The 15715-nt window shown below is 41.8% G+C and overlaps 1 protein-coding gene across 1 annotated transcript in view; it reads left to right on the top strand.

The window, feature by feature from the left end:
* The window catches only part of itgb5 (integrin, beta 5), a 42098-nt gene that overhangs the window by 23878 nt on the left and 2505 nt on the right, over positions 1-15715 (top strand). Inside the window, exons 12-15 of the mRNA XM_042425800.1 lie at positions 10261-10483; positions 12036-12136; positions 14197-14316; positions 14891-15057. Of these exons, the coding sequence (XP_042281734.1) occupies positions 10261-10483; positions 12036-12136; positions 14197-14316; positions 14891-15057 (611 nt within the window). The remainder of the gene's footprint in view (positions 1-10260; positions 10484-12035; positions 12137-14196; positions 14317-14890; positions 15058-15715) is intronic.

Genomic DNA, 15715 nt, shown 5'->3' on the forward strand with positions numbered 1-15715 from the left:
TAGCTACAAGGAGAGGAGGGGGTGGGATGTTGGCTTTCTTGTGGCATGAAGGAGATTAGCTTTGACTGGCATTTCTGTGGTGCCACCCACCCAACACAAAAGCAGCCTAACTCTGTGTGTGTGTGTGTTAATAAAAATTGATCAACTTTAGCGTGTATCAGTGTGTTTTTTTGAGAAACAAGACAGAGATAATTATCATTTTTAACCATGAGCACACAGAGTGTCAACAGATGATTTGCCAACTCTGCAAATATCAGTGTTTAACAAATAGCTGGTTGCCTCAGAGTTATGAGACGACTCCGGTCACAGAGGTAATCATTGTGTCTCCTTGTTGCCCTTCTGTGATTCTTTTTATAGGCTTTTGTCTTCTGCTGACTATGAGTAATGTCAATGGTGTGGAGGCATCCTATGACCTGGAGAATCTAGAAGTAAACACTATTTTCATGGCTGTTAATGACTGTTGTCTGTCAAGCATGTGATGCTATCTATGTAAAAAAAATCACACGTCAGAGCTTCCGATACCTGTAATTATACCCGATATGATCCTGTTGCATGTTCTTTTTAGTTTTAGTGAGCTCTGCACGCTGGTTGTTTTTGAAGGTGGCACCGTTCCTCTTTTACTGGCTCACAAACACAAGCTAACCAAGGAAGTGGTTGTTTCTCTTTGAAGGTTTTTACCCCCCACAGCTCGTGCAGACAAGATATTAGCTGTCTGTTTTATTTCTGATGATGAACAGCTTGGCTCAGCATACAAGAGAGGGCTTGTCCCAGCCAGCACATTTTAACAGCCAACATTTTTAAGCTGTTTAACCCTGACAGAAAGACACACACATACTCTGACTGAGGGGGATTGTAATATTATTTTAACAGCTCTTTAAAGGGGAACAGAAAAATTGGGTGGTATATACTAACACATCACAGGAGACCCAGAGTTGTAGTAGCGTAGCATGGATTTGGTTTCAGTCGATGTATAAAATGTGTAAATTTAAACAGTTTCTGTGTGTGGTAGCGCGTAATACACTGCTACAGTTGTAAAGCTCATTTTGCTAACTGAAAGAATTAGACATTTGGGGAAATATCACTTTCTTTGTAATAGTTGCAGTCAAGATGCCACAAGCATTTCTGTGCTTTAAGTATGGAGCTAGGAGGCAGTTAGCCTAGCTTAGCATAAAGACCAGAACCATGGGGAACAGCTAACCTGGCTCTGTCCACAGTTCAAAAATACACCTACCTCACTGGTTTAATCTGTACAAAAACAGTAATGTAAAAACAAGACTGTGATTTTTAGGTATGTGCTGGAACTACTGGTATTTCTTGGCAAACAGTTGCCAACAGTTTCTTGGCAAACAGTTGACTTCCTGTAGAGACATCCTCATACTGAGTTTACCAGTCAATCAATGAAGAAACTGCATAGAAGTGCTGCACTGATGGATAAACTGTCAAGAGATACAGCAGCTGTGAAAAGTACTCGTACCCCTTCACTTTTTTATGTCACAGATTTAATTTAACTTGGATTAATTTGACTTTTTTGGCTTTCCGTCTATACACAGTCACCTATAATGACAAAGTGAGAATTGATTGGATGGGATTTAAAAAGGCATACACATATTTATATAAGGACCCACAATTCATAGGGCTTTTTGGACCAAAAACCAAGCCATGAAGTCCTATAGTAACTCTCCTTACACTTACACACAATCAGAAGAGCCCACAGATGTGTGTACAGTAAGTTAAATGCATGCTTATCACCTAGCATACTGAAGTTGCTGCACAGTAAATCATCATCAATGTTGGTCATGAGCAGGACGGCATAACATCACATCAGAAAAGATGGCTTGTTCTCAAAGTGAATGTTTCACTTCTTCCACCTGCTCTCATGTTTTTCAGTAATCTGCTGGCTGCTGCGGTCAAACTGGATGAGCAGGATGTTGTCTCTGTGCGCTCTGGGACTGTAAATCTGACAGTACTCTCTGGATTTTAAAGATGAATCAGCCCTTGCTTTAATACGGCAACATATAAGTCAAGCCCTCGGAATCCATCGGCTGTCTATGTGATTCTTGAAACACTGTTAATCTCAAGAAGTATTTAGTCCCTCAAATTGGATGACATTTAATATGGCTCTCCGTCCATCGAGTTTGCTTATTTTCTTTCCTGCGTAGCAAAGCCTCAGTAGCTCTGAGTCCAGGGAGACGGCCTCTGTGTGTTGTGTCTCTGTCTCATCTTATCAGAACAGTCTGTTTTCCAACCTTCAGCCCTGAAGGAGGATTAGTAAGCATTCCTCACGTATGACAGAAAGTGTGACATTGTTTAAACTTGGACAGCGTCCTCTAGTGAACCTTGAGAAATGATACATGGTTTCAATTGAGACAAAAGAACAGATTTTTTTTTTTTTTTAATGTTATCTGAGAAATATCTGTGGGGAAAAAAAAAAAAAAAGTAAATGCCTCATCAGCAGTTTGGTTGCTTGCTGACTCCCCTTGTTTACAGAAGCCGCTGTCACTCCAGAGGTTTCACAGGCCGTACTTAGAGGGTTTCTCTGCTGATTGTTTATGTGGTTCTTCTTACTGTCATGAAAGCATCATTTCTGTTTCCATCACTATTCTAGCAGTTTTTGTTTGGTGGGGGGGAGTGTTTTGCTGATGTGCAGTTAAAGTGTTTGGGAGACTGAAATGATAGTCAACCACAAACGGGGATCTGGTCCTATCCCCTGAAGTAATAAATAAGCGTGTGTTTGTGTGTGCCTTTATTGGACAGTTAAATATATTTGAAGTTCCTCTCATGCACAATGGAAGCAGTTTTTGTTTAATGAAAAATGCACAAAAAAAAAAAAAAAAAAAGGAAAAGCTCTCCCAGGCTAGTCTGAGCCTGTGACCAAACAGTAATCTTATCCTGGAGCCTACTGTGTAATTAAGTGGAGCGGTTTTGGTGATATTGTTCCGCTGACATTTAAAGACATTTAAAGTCATATTCCGCGTTGCTTCCCAGGGTCAGGGAGGGGCCGCACGTAGATTTCTCTAGTCTAACTCTGAAATTAACGCACAAAGCACTCTGTCATTGTCATATTTGCTTTCTTAAACTAAGTCAGACAAAACAACACCATACATATTATATGTGATAGTATTAACTGGAATGCGCAAGTTGTGTATAGGCGTATATGTAGCCTACTTTTTTTTTCTTTTTTAGAATAAACTGTGGTGACTGTGGTTGAATTACACCGACTGCTATGGATTCCAAATAGAGACAAATATTAATGGAAAAACAAAAATGACAAAAATTAGCAAAATTAACCACTCCTAAATTTAACCAGCATAATTTACTCCTCTGCAAACCATTTGTTGCCAGTCAGAAGCCTTGATGAACTGACACCTGCCTATGAAAACTGTCTTTTTTAGACATGCAACTAACTGACTGACTGTGTCCCTGGAAGCTGAGCCTAACAGAGTAGGTATGCTCCAACCAAAGTGCTCATCAGATGGTCGAACTAGGTCTGAAACCCCCTCCTCCCGCACCTGTCTGCCATCAGTTAGATCATTTAATACAACTGTTAGAAACCAATAATCTGATATTCATGCAGTGATTGGCAGAGGAACGCAGAGGTGAGAAAGAAGGCAGGATCTGAACTTCCTTCTCAAGCTCTCTCTCTTTTTAATTCTTTATACAATTATGTCATTTGTACAACCAAGCGCAACACTGTGAACGCCCTCCAGGAGAGACTGTCTGGACGGGTGCGACTCATATCTCATATGGTATTCTGGGCACATACAGCACAACCAGGGGCAATAATATCACAAGGTTACACTTTCCATGGAAACAAAAGAAGTTAGATTAGTTTCATTTAGCTAAATATTTGCGTTCCTTCCTCTTTTTTTTTTGAAGCACATTATTTTTAAAATTATAGACCGTTATGCCAATACTGCACTGATTTCCAACAGGAAATGCCAAACACAGGAAAATAAAGCTTTGAATGCCTTTTTCATCCTCCCTGGAGACAGACTTGTTACCTCTTTACTTTCCTTTTTTTTTTTTTTTCAAATGCATGAATTCTCCATGTGATGCTGGCGAACCGGGGTGCACCACAAGTATTTCAAACATTCAGTGAAGCTTTTCATCAGGCTCGGCTCAGAAAGTGGGGCGATCCTTCAGACTGCAACTGGAGATTTGGGAGGTTAGAGGGCATGTTGTCTTCCCATATGCACACAAACACACCACGGCCTCTGGGACACAGGCAGCTCTTTGACCATCACTGCAGGAAGTGACTGTTTCTCTCTATGTCAACACTGGGGAAGGAGAGGAACGTTTTTGACCTCATGCCATACAGTTTCCCCCACATGTTACCGCCGCATCATATCAGACACTGCATTCCTAATGAGGGTTACTGAGTTCAGTACGATGACCTCTGCAGCTTTGTAGTGGACCATTTCTCCAGAGCAGACAAAGAATGCTGGCTAGATATAAAACCGACGGTATGCTTCGCGGCCTGTTTCAAATCTGAAGGGAGCTCATTACATCTTGTGTAATCATTTTGGATAGATTGGTCAGGGTTGATGGGACGCTGTTAAATGCGGTCAGTTTGCTTTCATTTGTCCAAGTTTTTTCGCACACACACACATCGCAATTAGACGTTTAGAAAATGTTTCCATAGCTTCAAAGTAGTAGGTTTAAATCCCAAAGCAGAGGGTTGAATAACTCCAACTTACAAGGCTAAAAGTGATGCACAGCTGTTCTAAAACAACTGGAACTAGGTTTGTGGACATCTGACTGGATTACACATCTGACTGGAGTCTGTCTCGACGTCTCGCTCTTCTTCTTCTCCTCCTCCCCCCCACAGAAGCGCAGAAGATGATGTGTCTAGTACTATTTTGTACACTTTTTACCACAGACAGGAAATATTTGAACATGCAGATGTCTGCTAATTCCAGATGTCAGAAATAAGCTGCAGAGGGAACATTTTGTTTATTCTGAGTGTTTTTTTGTTTTTTTTTTATGAGAAGGGGTGCATTAGTTTAATGACTGTTTGTTTTTAGAGACCTTGTTTTCTGGCACATTTCCATGACATGGTGCAACGTCTATCCTTCTAAAAATAACTCGTTTCCTCTTCATATAATCTCCAAATATTTACTTGAGCCTGATTTTTCTCCAGGCAGAAAATCCAGGAATGCACGTGTGATCTTGTAGTTTAGTTTACATTCTGCTAAAGCTCTTTGCTAATGGATCTATTCAACTCGTGTGAGAATCAATAAATAGACTAACATGCAGATTGTGAGCTTCATTGTTCACTTACATTATAATTATGATATAGCTATGCTGTGTTACTCCTTTATGCACTTCAAAAATATCAATATTTACGAAACAGTCTCAGCTCAAGGTCAATTTAGTTGCTGTTCTGGAGCTTTGGATGATATCACATGATCTTCCTCAGCAGATGGGGTTTGCCCAGTTTTCAGGGAATTGTTTACTGTGCACTTTTAAGGACGTCTTGCCCACATTTGCACACACTTGGAGTTCATTCTTGACCTTATAACCTGCAAGATCGACTTAACAACCTCACCTCAAGGTCCATTTAGAAACCGTTCAAGATCTTTCAATCATATCACGGGATCTTCAAAAAATATTTTTAAGCACTTTTTCTTCTCCGCAGACGCTTTCATTTTCCCGTAAGTAAATCAGAAGTGCTTCTATTTATTTATGTGTGATTCATTGTTAGGGGTGAATCACGAAGAGCTGAAAGGCAGGTCAGTGAAGACGCTAGACTATTCTCTCTCTGTTTTTCTCTCTTTTTCAAAATGTGAATTAACTCGCTGATCTGTAATCCGCTCAGCAGAGGAAGCGAGCAGCGTGGGAGAGACCCAGCTGCACAAAGCTGAGCACGGCTCCCTCGCTTTGATTTGCTCATTCTCTTGTACACTTTCACACTCTTATACTGATCTGACGGCTAACCGAGCCCACAGAGTCTGCTTTACATATATTGTATCTGAGATAAAGGAAGGGATGAGCCGAAAAGATGCTTTTATTATGAGAGAATACAGCCTAATGTCAAGATGTATTTAGACTCAGTCCAGAACATCTCCACCTTCTATGTCACTACGCCTCAACTTGGCTACTCATCCAGGCTGACCGAACGTCTACGAACAACGTCATGGAAAAGCTGCGAGGAAAAAAGAGGGATGCTCACAGCTCTGAAAGATCCCAACACATTCCATATCTCCTCCGCTGCCGCAGCTGTGTTTTTCATGAGCAGTGTTTAATCTCAACACAAGCAGTGAGTCAAAATGGCCCGAAAATACAGCCAAGAGAAACGGAGTGACAAAGCAGCTCAATAACAAAAAGGAACGGGAGGATAGAGAGCGTGCGCACGTGCTCCAAACATCTGTTTTAAAGCACGGCGGTGGTTATTGGATGTGGGCTGATGTAGTGTTGAGAGCAAATATTCTCTCCTGTCAGGATACCAATTGATCTTTAGATGTGGTGACCAGTTGCTTTCAGTGCTTAGATAAAGAAACAATATCTGACTATAATTTGACAGTTAGCACACTCAAGACGCTTTTTTTAGAACATTAGTTTTGACAGTGATGAGATCTCTATATTTCAGCCCTTATACTGGTAAAGCAGGTAAGAGGATGCTGGGATTGCGGCCGTTTGGATCCCCAATGAATGGACTGATTACAGCAGCAGAAATACTTTGATAGATAGATAGATTGATAGATACGTTATTAATCCCAAAGGGAAATTTGTTTTTGTTATTTAGCTTATTAATGCATAAAATGTTCATTCTTACACAACAACAGTGTTTGATATACAGTATAATTCAGGAAAAAATGATATTTGTTTGTTTCTTACTTAACATTTTTTTAGCTTTTTTTCGACTTGCGGGCAGTGCCAAAAACTGTAAATACATCAGCGACATATTATCACCTCATAAAGGTTCCCGCCAACATTTTAGCAAACGATTGCCTATTTACACATCCAGCAGACACGGAGAAACATTGGCCTTCATTCGGACTCATGTTTCTGACAACCTATGAATTTAAGGACAGTATTCACTCTACTTTCAGCTCTTCAACAACTCCTGAGGGAAATATCTGGCTCTTTAGCTGCTAAATTCTCCACTGTTTATTATCTTACTGTCGATCGGTGCTTGGCGGGTAGCATACAGTGTGTTTATCAAGCTTTTTTTGATGAAAACAGCTGCCTTAAGCATCTGTAAGTGACATTGATGAGAGCAGTGAGAACAAAACCAGAACCAAAACATTTAAAGTTGCAGACCGGGAAATCAAAACAATTAGCTTAAAGACACTAAAACGCTCAGGAGAATTACAGAGTTGGATGATAGTTCTTTCGCCATTCGTCACTCTGAGCAACACCCTGTCACATTACACGCAGCGTTGGCCCATTGCTAATATAAAAATATTGATTAGTGCAGCTTAATAGTTGCAGAAAACTGCACAGGAGAACATCAGGCAACTGCTTCTCAGTTTTGAAGAGCTGTGAAACGATATGCACGGACACGCATAATCTCTCAAACAGACACAACGAGCAGAGGAGAGCGTTTGTAGACAGACGATGAGGTAGCAGCTCGTCAGGACTTGCTGAACATTAACCCCATATTAAAGCAGCTGCACCTGCACTACTTTTATAGTCCTTAAATTCACAAGAAAAACCCCCCTCCCCCACCCGCCCCTCCGCCCCTCGTCCTCCAAATGCCGGCACAGTGGTGTCATTTAAGGACACATTCCCAGGGTTGATACCATGACTCAGCTACATGCCACTACTCATGCCAGCTCCACTGACCAAAGCTTGGGAGTGGTGCTCCAGACTCTCAACCACAAAATAAAAAGGATAATAAAAAAGGATTAATTTGATCGGTCTCTGTTTTTCCAACTTTTAAAAATGCACAGTTCTGCAGCTCGCTGTGAATAATAAAGACGTGAGACTTGATAATAAAACAATACAAAGAATTTGCTATGCGTGTGTGTCCAGACAGCGTGTTGCACAACTCTGACCACTTGGTTGATGATTACAAAAAAACACTTCCCGTTCACTTTGAGAAGTTTTTGTGACCTCTATGAGGATCTGAGTCTAATCGCAGTTTCTGTTTTCTTCTCCACCGTTTCCGAGGTTGAGTGGCAGCATAATCTGATCGTTCTTATCCCCAACTGTCATTAATTCATGTTTACACAAGGAGCAGCAACTCCTACGCAGACATGAGTGATTTCTGACCCATTTTCTCTCTACAGTCCTCACTCCTCAGCTGGATCACAGCTTTGTCCTCACCGTGGTTCCATTTTAACTGCTTTTAAAGGGATATTTAAAGGCAGTTTTTGGAAACACGACAATTTCCCCGTTAATCGCTTATTGGAATAGGTTTATGATGTATCAAACAATGAAATGCTTTTCTAAAACAAAGCCTAGAATAGTTTCCCTTACGCCAGACACTGCCAAATTCATAACATAGATGACTGGCCTGACTGATTTTTCTGCCTCTTGGAATACGTCCAGGAAAGTTCCCACAATAATGTTTTCACACAGGACTGGAGGGGTCTCAGGCTCTGTAATGAAGCCACATGCTGCTTTTTACAACAGCTCAGATCCAGTTGGGAATTCTGTCAGAACAGTTTTCACCAGCTTTCTTTGGAGGGTCTCAGGTTTAGCAGCTGCCCTTGTATATCTGACACATTAGTGTTCTAGTTTGTTCCTGCATATTTCTTTTTAATACAAACCATGCAGGGTTAGTGACCGGCCTGCAGCCTGCTCCGATAAAGTGTGCCTGTCTCCCGTTCGTCCACTCTTTATTCGTCTCTGATAACAGCTTAATGAATGTGCTCTTTGTGGAGGGTCTTGGAACAACTAGTGTGAAATAAGCTTGTCTAGTAACGCTTCCCTGATTACAGCTGCTGTCCTCCCCTCATCAAGGGTTCCTCTTGTCTTAAAGTGGCCTGCAGTAGGGGAGAGAAGTCATATAGACAGCCGAGACAAATCAGAGTTTCAACAAGACTCAGAGGGACACAACTTCCTCCTGAGGGCTGGCCCTCCTGTTGGAGTTATTCCAGCGCAGATAACAAGTTATTGAGTGCGGTACAAAAGGAGCAGCTTGCTCGGTGCTGGTGGTAGATGTGGATTAGGTCACTGCTGTAAAGCTCTCTCCAGCTGCTCCAGTTGTTCACTGTTGCAGGGGAAGGTCAAAGAGTTCTCTCATGAAGAAGAAACAGGATTCTTTGTGAGAGTGCCCACCTTATGACACACTGGAGATTTATGTCCAGTATTATGATATTGAATATTAAACAGAAGCATTTCAAGATAAATGTGTCAAGAACCACAGATGTGATTATTAACTTGAGGTGATCACAGCTGAGGAGGACGATGCTTCTGAATACAAATATCTCCATACTGGCAACTCTTCTTCACGGCACTTTTGATCATAGAACTTTGTCATAAAGGCCAAAAATGTTGGACACCTGTGCCCAGATACTTTAATGTACTTGTGGTTTTGGGATGTTTTCATGCTCGGCCCCTTTGTTGATGTTACAGCGTACAATAGCGTGCTTACAAATTCGTGACCCGGCACTTTCCTGTTTCAACACGACAATGCCCCCATTCACAAAGCAAGGTCCATAAAGAAACGGGTTTTGAGAGGTTGGTGTGCAGGAACTCGTCTGGCCCGCGCAGAGCCCTGACCTCAACCGCATCCAACTCAAGCTTCAGCCATGAATTGGAACGCCGACTGCGAGCCGGGCCTTTTCGCCCAACATCAGCACCAGATTACTAATGTTCTTGTGGCTGAATGGGAGCAAATCCTCGCAGCCAGGTTCCAAAAACCTTGTGGAAAACCTTCCCAGAAAAGTGGAGGCATTTTTAGCAGCCTATTAATGCCCATGGTTTGGGAATGAGACGTGTGTGTAATGTTAGGGTGTACACATGCTGTTGGGCATGTAGCATTTTCCTTTGCATAAACATTCTCCAAGTGATTTTTGTCAAATTTGTGGTGACTCCAACTTAAAACACTTAAAAGTTTGCATTCTACTGTTTGTTTTTTCCCTCCTTTTTTGCAAAAAATAAATAGATCCACACAGCCGACAGCTAACGGCACACGCCTGGCAGCTTGTCTCAACTTTTACTGGCTACTGGTGTTATCACATGATCTGTTTCTAGTTCTCTAGTGTTTGTGTATGTTATCCCATCAACACAGCACTGTGTATCAGATCAGAGTAGTACACTTGTTCCATGACCAGCGCTGACTTTTTCCTCTGCTCCTCTCTTGTCCAGGTCATGGAGAGTGTCACTGTGGGGAGTGCAAGTGCCACGCCGGTTACATCGGCGACAACTGTAACTGCTCCACCGAGACGGCGTCCTGCATTTCAGATGACGGGCAGATGTGCAGCGGGAGAGGAACCTGCATGTGCGGCCGCTGCCAGTGCACAGAGCCAGGGGCCTTCGGAGACACTTGTGAAAAATGCCCCACCTGCCCTGACGCCTGTGGTACTAAAAGGTAACTGTAGGAACAGACTGCACTGTAATGAGCACGGCACGCCACAGATAGAGAGAAAACAGTTCAAAAAGAGCAGGTATTATTATGTTTCTTCTTGTGATGCTGACATCAGTTATTGGAGGAGGTGGGTGGGATAATAGCATGAGCTTGAGGGGGGGAAATATCCGAACAAGGCGCAGGAATCTGACCACAGGAATCTGCATCAGAGATGAGACGCAGTCAGGTAGTGAGAGAGGTGAAAAGGTCAAACCATCAAACACATCAAGTCCAAGACTAAAGTCAAGACCCTCACATAACTCACTCACTTATGAACTTATCTAAGCTTTGATGACAAAGTCAAAAGAGAGTCGTTCAGATAACTCTCATGCCATTTGTGACCTAAGAAACGAAACCGCCGCCTCGCCGTTTGAACTCGCAGCGCTCAGTGTGGCAGCTCGCACTCTTTGAGGTTACGGTTAAATGTCTATTAGATGTCTTGTAAAAAGAAAGGTCTTCTGTGTGGGCAGAATAACCGCTGTGTCCTCTCAACAGGCCCTCCTTACATACACATGGCTCCGGTTTTCCAAGGCAGTAGCAAACTTTATGGAACAACCTTTTGACTCTTTACCAGACTTGAGATTAGAAACGGGTCATCACCGCCTCGTCAGCTATTTGAAATTAAGCCGAGCAGGAGCCGTAATGAATAAACTGATAGCAACTTGTAGATTTGTACAAGCCTCTACATTTCCTAGGAGAACACATCTGCGTTTTTTTTTGAACAATTGTTACCTCTACTATTGGATTTATGTTTTCAATTTTTTGTTAAGATCCAGAAATTTTTCTGGCGTATTTTAACATTTTTTGCGCAGGGATTTCCTGACCAGTTTTTTTTTTCCCTGTTCGTTTAATGTCGAGCGTGCGTCGATGCCAAGTCCAAGTCAATGTTCTTGTTATTATATTTTTTTTCTGGCATAAAACAGCTGCACAGTGGACATGTAGCCTGACAGCCTCGGGGAGACACTGTTCAGTGTAAATCAAAGCTTTTCCTTGATGGTTTTATATTTTTTTACAGCGTCTTTAAATATCCAAGCAGAGAAAGGAGTGTCACCGTTAATCTGTTGTGGCAGGAAGCTTTGGAGAGAAGTTAGACCTCGTTTCATCTCCAGCATAAACAAAACATTAAAGTTGAATTTGTTTTTAACCAACTTGATGCTGTTTGTAAAATGTTGCTGAAACCCAAAGTGATGCACACGGAAACATCAGTAATTGAAATCACTGGCTTCAGTTCATTTGTTTTATATTCTGAATGGTTCACTCGCTCTGAAGATGTTTAAAGTTTACTGCAGAGACGTTTGGAGTGTTTAAGTGAGCACAGTGGGGCATACTTCACAACTGACGTACCCAGAGCTAAAATAACAAACAGCATTAAAATAACAAATTAAGAGGATTGTGCAGACTTGTTGAAGGTTTGTGCTCTGTGGGCGCTTTCTGAATAAAGAAAAAAAGGAGTCGGTTTTTAAAGATCGGAGTATAAGTTGTACTTTTCCACTGAACTTGTTCTCTTCTGCTCCAGAGAATGTATCGAGTGTCGGCTTTTTAACTCAGGACGGCTCGCAGACAACCAGACCTGCCAGCGCCTGTGCAAGGATGAAATCATCACTGTAGAGACCCTCAGTAAGTAAACACCAGTACTGCACACGCACACACACACACACACACACACACACACACACCAGCTGGCTGGCAGAGAAAAGTATTCACATCTGTGGCATCTGCAACAGTTACCCCCTTTTTTCACATTACATACCTCCTCCAACTGTCACATTTTATTAGACCTTTCATTGTTGTTGTTTCAGCGCTGCGGTAAAACACAGTTAGTGGTCCGTTGTATTCAACCAACGTGTGACATTTCACACCTCTGATCACACCACAGCAACATGCGTGAGCCACCATCCTGTCTCCAAGTGTTAGACTTCACAAACAAGATGACATTTCTTTTATGTTGCCCAAATCATTGGCTCCGTCTTGACTGCATGCTATAGAAGAGTTGTAATCATGTTGTTAGTATGTAGGCACTGACAGTGGAAAAATAGCAAAATAGAGTAAACTTAAAAATGACAGAGCATATATACTGTATTTATATAAATTAATTAAAATTTTGACTATATTTTAACGTCTTATGCCAGAAATGCCAGAAGTTTTTTTTTTTTACTAAATAAATTGCGTCTGTATTTCATTACAGACTAACATTACCTCTAGAAAGTAACCTAAAAGTAATAAGTAAATTAATCTCATTACATTTTAGCCTCCTCGCCTCAATAATTTGTTGTGCTTATTGTTACTTCACTTGAATGTCTGAGCTTCACCGTGCAGAGTCTGACGCCCAAAAAGGCTGTTCTCAGTTTCATCTGCCGGAGGGAGAAAGTTTCTCTCACTCGAAATCCAGTCGGGGCCTCTCACAGCTCCACAGACACCTTCACTCCACACAGTGGGCAACGACAGGCACCACCAACCAAACACCTCATTTTGGTTCAAAGAGTGCAGTTAATTCAAGTGTACAATCCTGCAAAGAGCTCTTCTGTCCTTCTCTACAGGAAACGCAGTCCACCCACTAAACAAACTTGTACCTGCCGCAAAGCGTCGCCTCTCTCATGTGTCGTTTTAAAATCAGGGAATTCAAGTTTGAGTCCTGCTCTGTTAACTATAAGTGTTTCTATGCTTCTAAGTTTTTTTTACGTCCCTCACAGCTTGGTGGAAAGCATCCAGTCGATGTCTGAGAATGTATTAATAAGTGCACAGTGATTTATAGCCTTCATGGCACTGTGATGCTGCACAGCGCTGCAGAGCAGAGATAGAGGAACATGAGTGTAGTTATAGAGACTATTATAAGACCGCTCCATATTGGCCCAGCATGGCCTTGGCCCAGATCTGACGTGTTTCATAGCAATCCCTGCTAGTCCAGCCATCTGACTGGCCTTAATGGAGTCCACATGTACATTCCAGATACTTTGTGCATGAAATAGAGGAGGGGCTGATTGGGGGGGGATGAGCACAGGGAGGGAGGGAGGGAGGGGTGGACCAGGGCAGTCTGACCTCACCCTCCCTCCTGAGATTTTGGGGCTTTTTGGGTGATGAGGACCGAGCGAAAATTTGGGCACCCAGAATATCAGTGTCTCACTTGGGAACGCATTTTTCTTTTTTTCACTAAGATGTGATTTCACAGCAAAGAAATTCAAAGTATGCGAGGACCGTTCACAAGTGTTTTCTGTTTTTCTCCTCAGCATAAGATTCCTCTTTGACCTTATCTCATCTTCCCCCCCCCCCCATTCCTCTCTTTGTTCCTGAATCTGAAGTAATTATATTAGGATATTACAGCTTTCAACACACAGCTGGAAGGCAGGTTTACTACAGAGAGAAGAAAGCTCTGAAATGTAGAAATGCAAAATGAATCTTTGTGCTATTAAAATAATCTTTTCCATAAATGAACATAAAGAGAAAAGACATTTAAAGGTACTCAGAGAGAGGTTTTTTTCTTTATTAGTTCCCGTCTCTCTTTGCTTCATGACGTCTTTTTGTCATCATCAGCTGTGTAATGGAAAGAATTTTAAGATGATTGTGGTTCAAACCAACATAATGTTCTACTGGAGCAAAATTCAGTTTTTTTTCTTTTTTTCTATCTGATTGAAACTCTGTCTGTTTCTCTGTTTCTCTCTCGCGCCTTTTTTCCCTTCCAGAAACCGAGGACCCCGGTGCTGTGCTTTGTCTGTATAAGACAGACAACGATTGTGTGATGAAGTTCACATATTCTGAGCACGCCAGCGGACAATCCATCCTCACAGCTCTTAAAGAGGCAGGTCAGTTTTTCCAAACAACACATTAGATATTCTTTCATGATTATACCTTTTCTTTTTTTTTAATCACACTGATTTCTGGGTCAGAAATCGACATGTGCCAAGAACCAAGTGGCTTCAGATTGGATCTGTGGTTCATAGATCAACAAGGAGTTGTTTTTGTTCTTTTGACTGACGTAAGGTTTTTTCCATGCTAGTCACTAACTGTGAGCTCGTCAATAAAGTGACTCAGACTTCCTTGTCTGACTAAAACTGGCTTCACTGCACATTACATTTTTGCACATCATGTCAAAATGTGAAATGTTTAGACATTCAGATATTTCTGTGGCTTGTAACCTGAAATGTTTTGAAATTGATGATTAAGTGCAAACTTAACTCACTACTCAACTTCATATACAAAACTCCATTAAAGGATCGTTCCACTTAATTCCAGCCAGGCTCTTATTTAAAACTCCTTCTGAATTTCTCTCAATTTCTCACATTTTCAAAGCAGATATGAAACCGATTATATCGAAAGCCAAAAAATCATTTTATGTCTAATACGACGATGTCTCTAATATGTGTTTTCCTGTGTCAGAGTGTGGTGGCGGGCCAGATGCCATGATGGTGTTGCTGGCAGTGGTGGGCAGCATCCTGCTGGTGGGAGTGCTGCTGCTGGCTGTCTGGAAGCTGGTCATCACCATTCATGACCGGAGAGAGTTTGCACGCTTCCAGAGCGCACGCTCACGTGCCCGATACGAGATGGTAAGAACGGTCGCCCTGCCAACCATTTTATAATCTAAATCACCAGTAGAATAATGTTTTGGTATAATTGATGTAGTTTATCTACTAGCACCAAACCAAAAGAGCCAAGTAGAAATATGAGGCTCATAGTTAAATACAGTATGAGTCACATTACCACTGAGTTGAACCAGTTCCTCTCTCTTCAGTGAATGGTGAGATACAGTTTCTCTTGTCTGTCACGAAAGTCTGCTGAAACAAGAGATGAGAGTCAGTGAGTGATGACAGTTTTTGATAGAGGACAGAGATGGAGAAGCAGACAGGAAACATGAGGGCAGAGAGAGAGAGGCAGGGTGGGCGGGGGGTGTAGACATGCAACAAAGGTTCCCAACTGGAAACTTTTTAACATCAAGACATGACAAAAATGTTTTGATAAGGTTGTTTATTATATAGTTTGATCCAGATATGTAACAGGATTTCCCTCCGGACATTATTAAGCAGAGCTGGTGAACTACTCAGATCTTGCAGCATCTTATCTCAACTGCCACACTCATTATACAGTATACCTGGTATTTGCTGTGTGAAACATCACTTCAGCTCTTTGGGTTAGCAGAGGGTGGTCTGTGTTTCAGGCAAGGTGTCCCACCTCTGCTACAGTATAAAGTATAAAGACCCTCTGTAA

The sequence above is a fragment of the Thunnus maccoyii genome, chromosome 11 (genome assembly GCF_910596095.1).
Source record: "Thunnus maccoyii chromosome 11, fThuMac1.1, whole genome shotgun sequence".
Lineage (NCBI taxonomy): Eukaryota > Metazoa > Chordata > Actinopteri > Scombriformes > Scombridae > Thunnus > Thunnus maccoyii.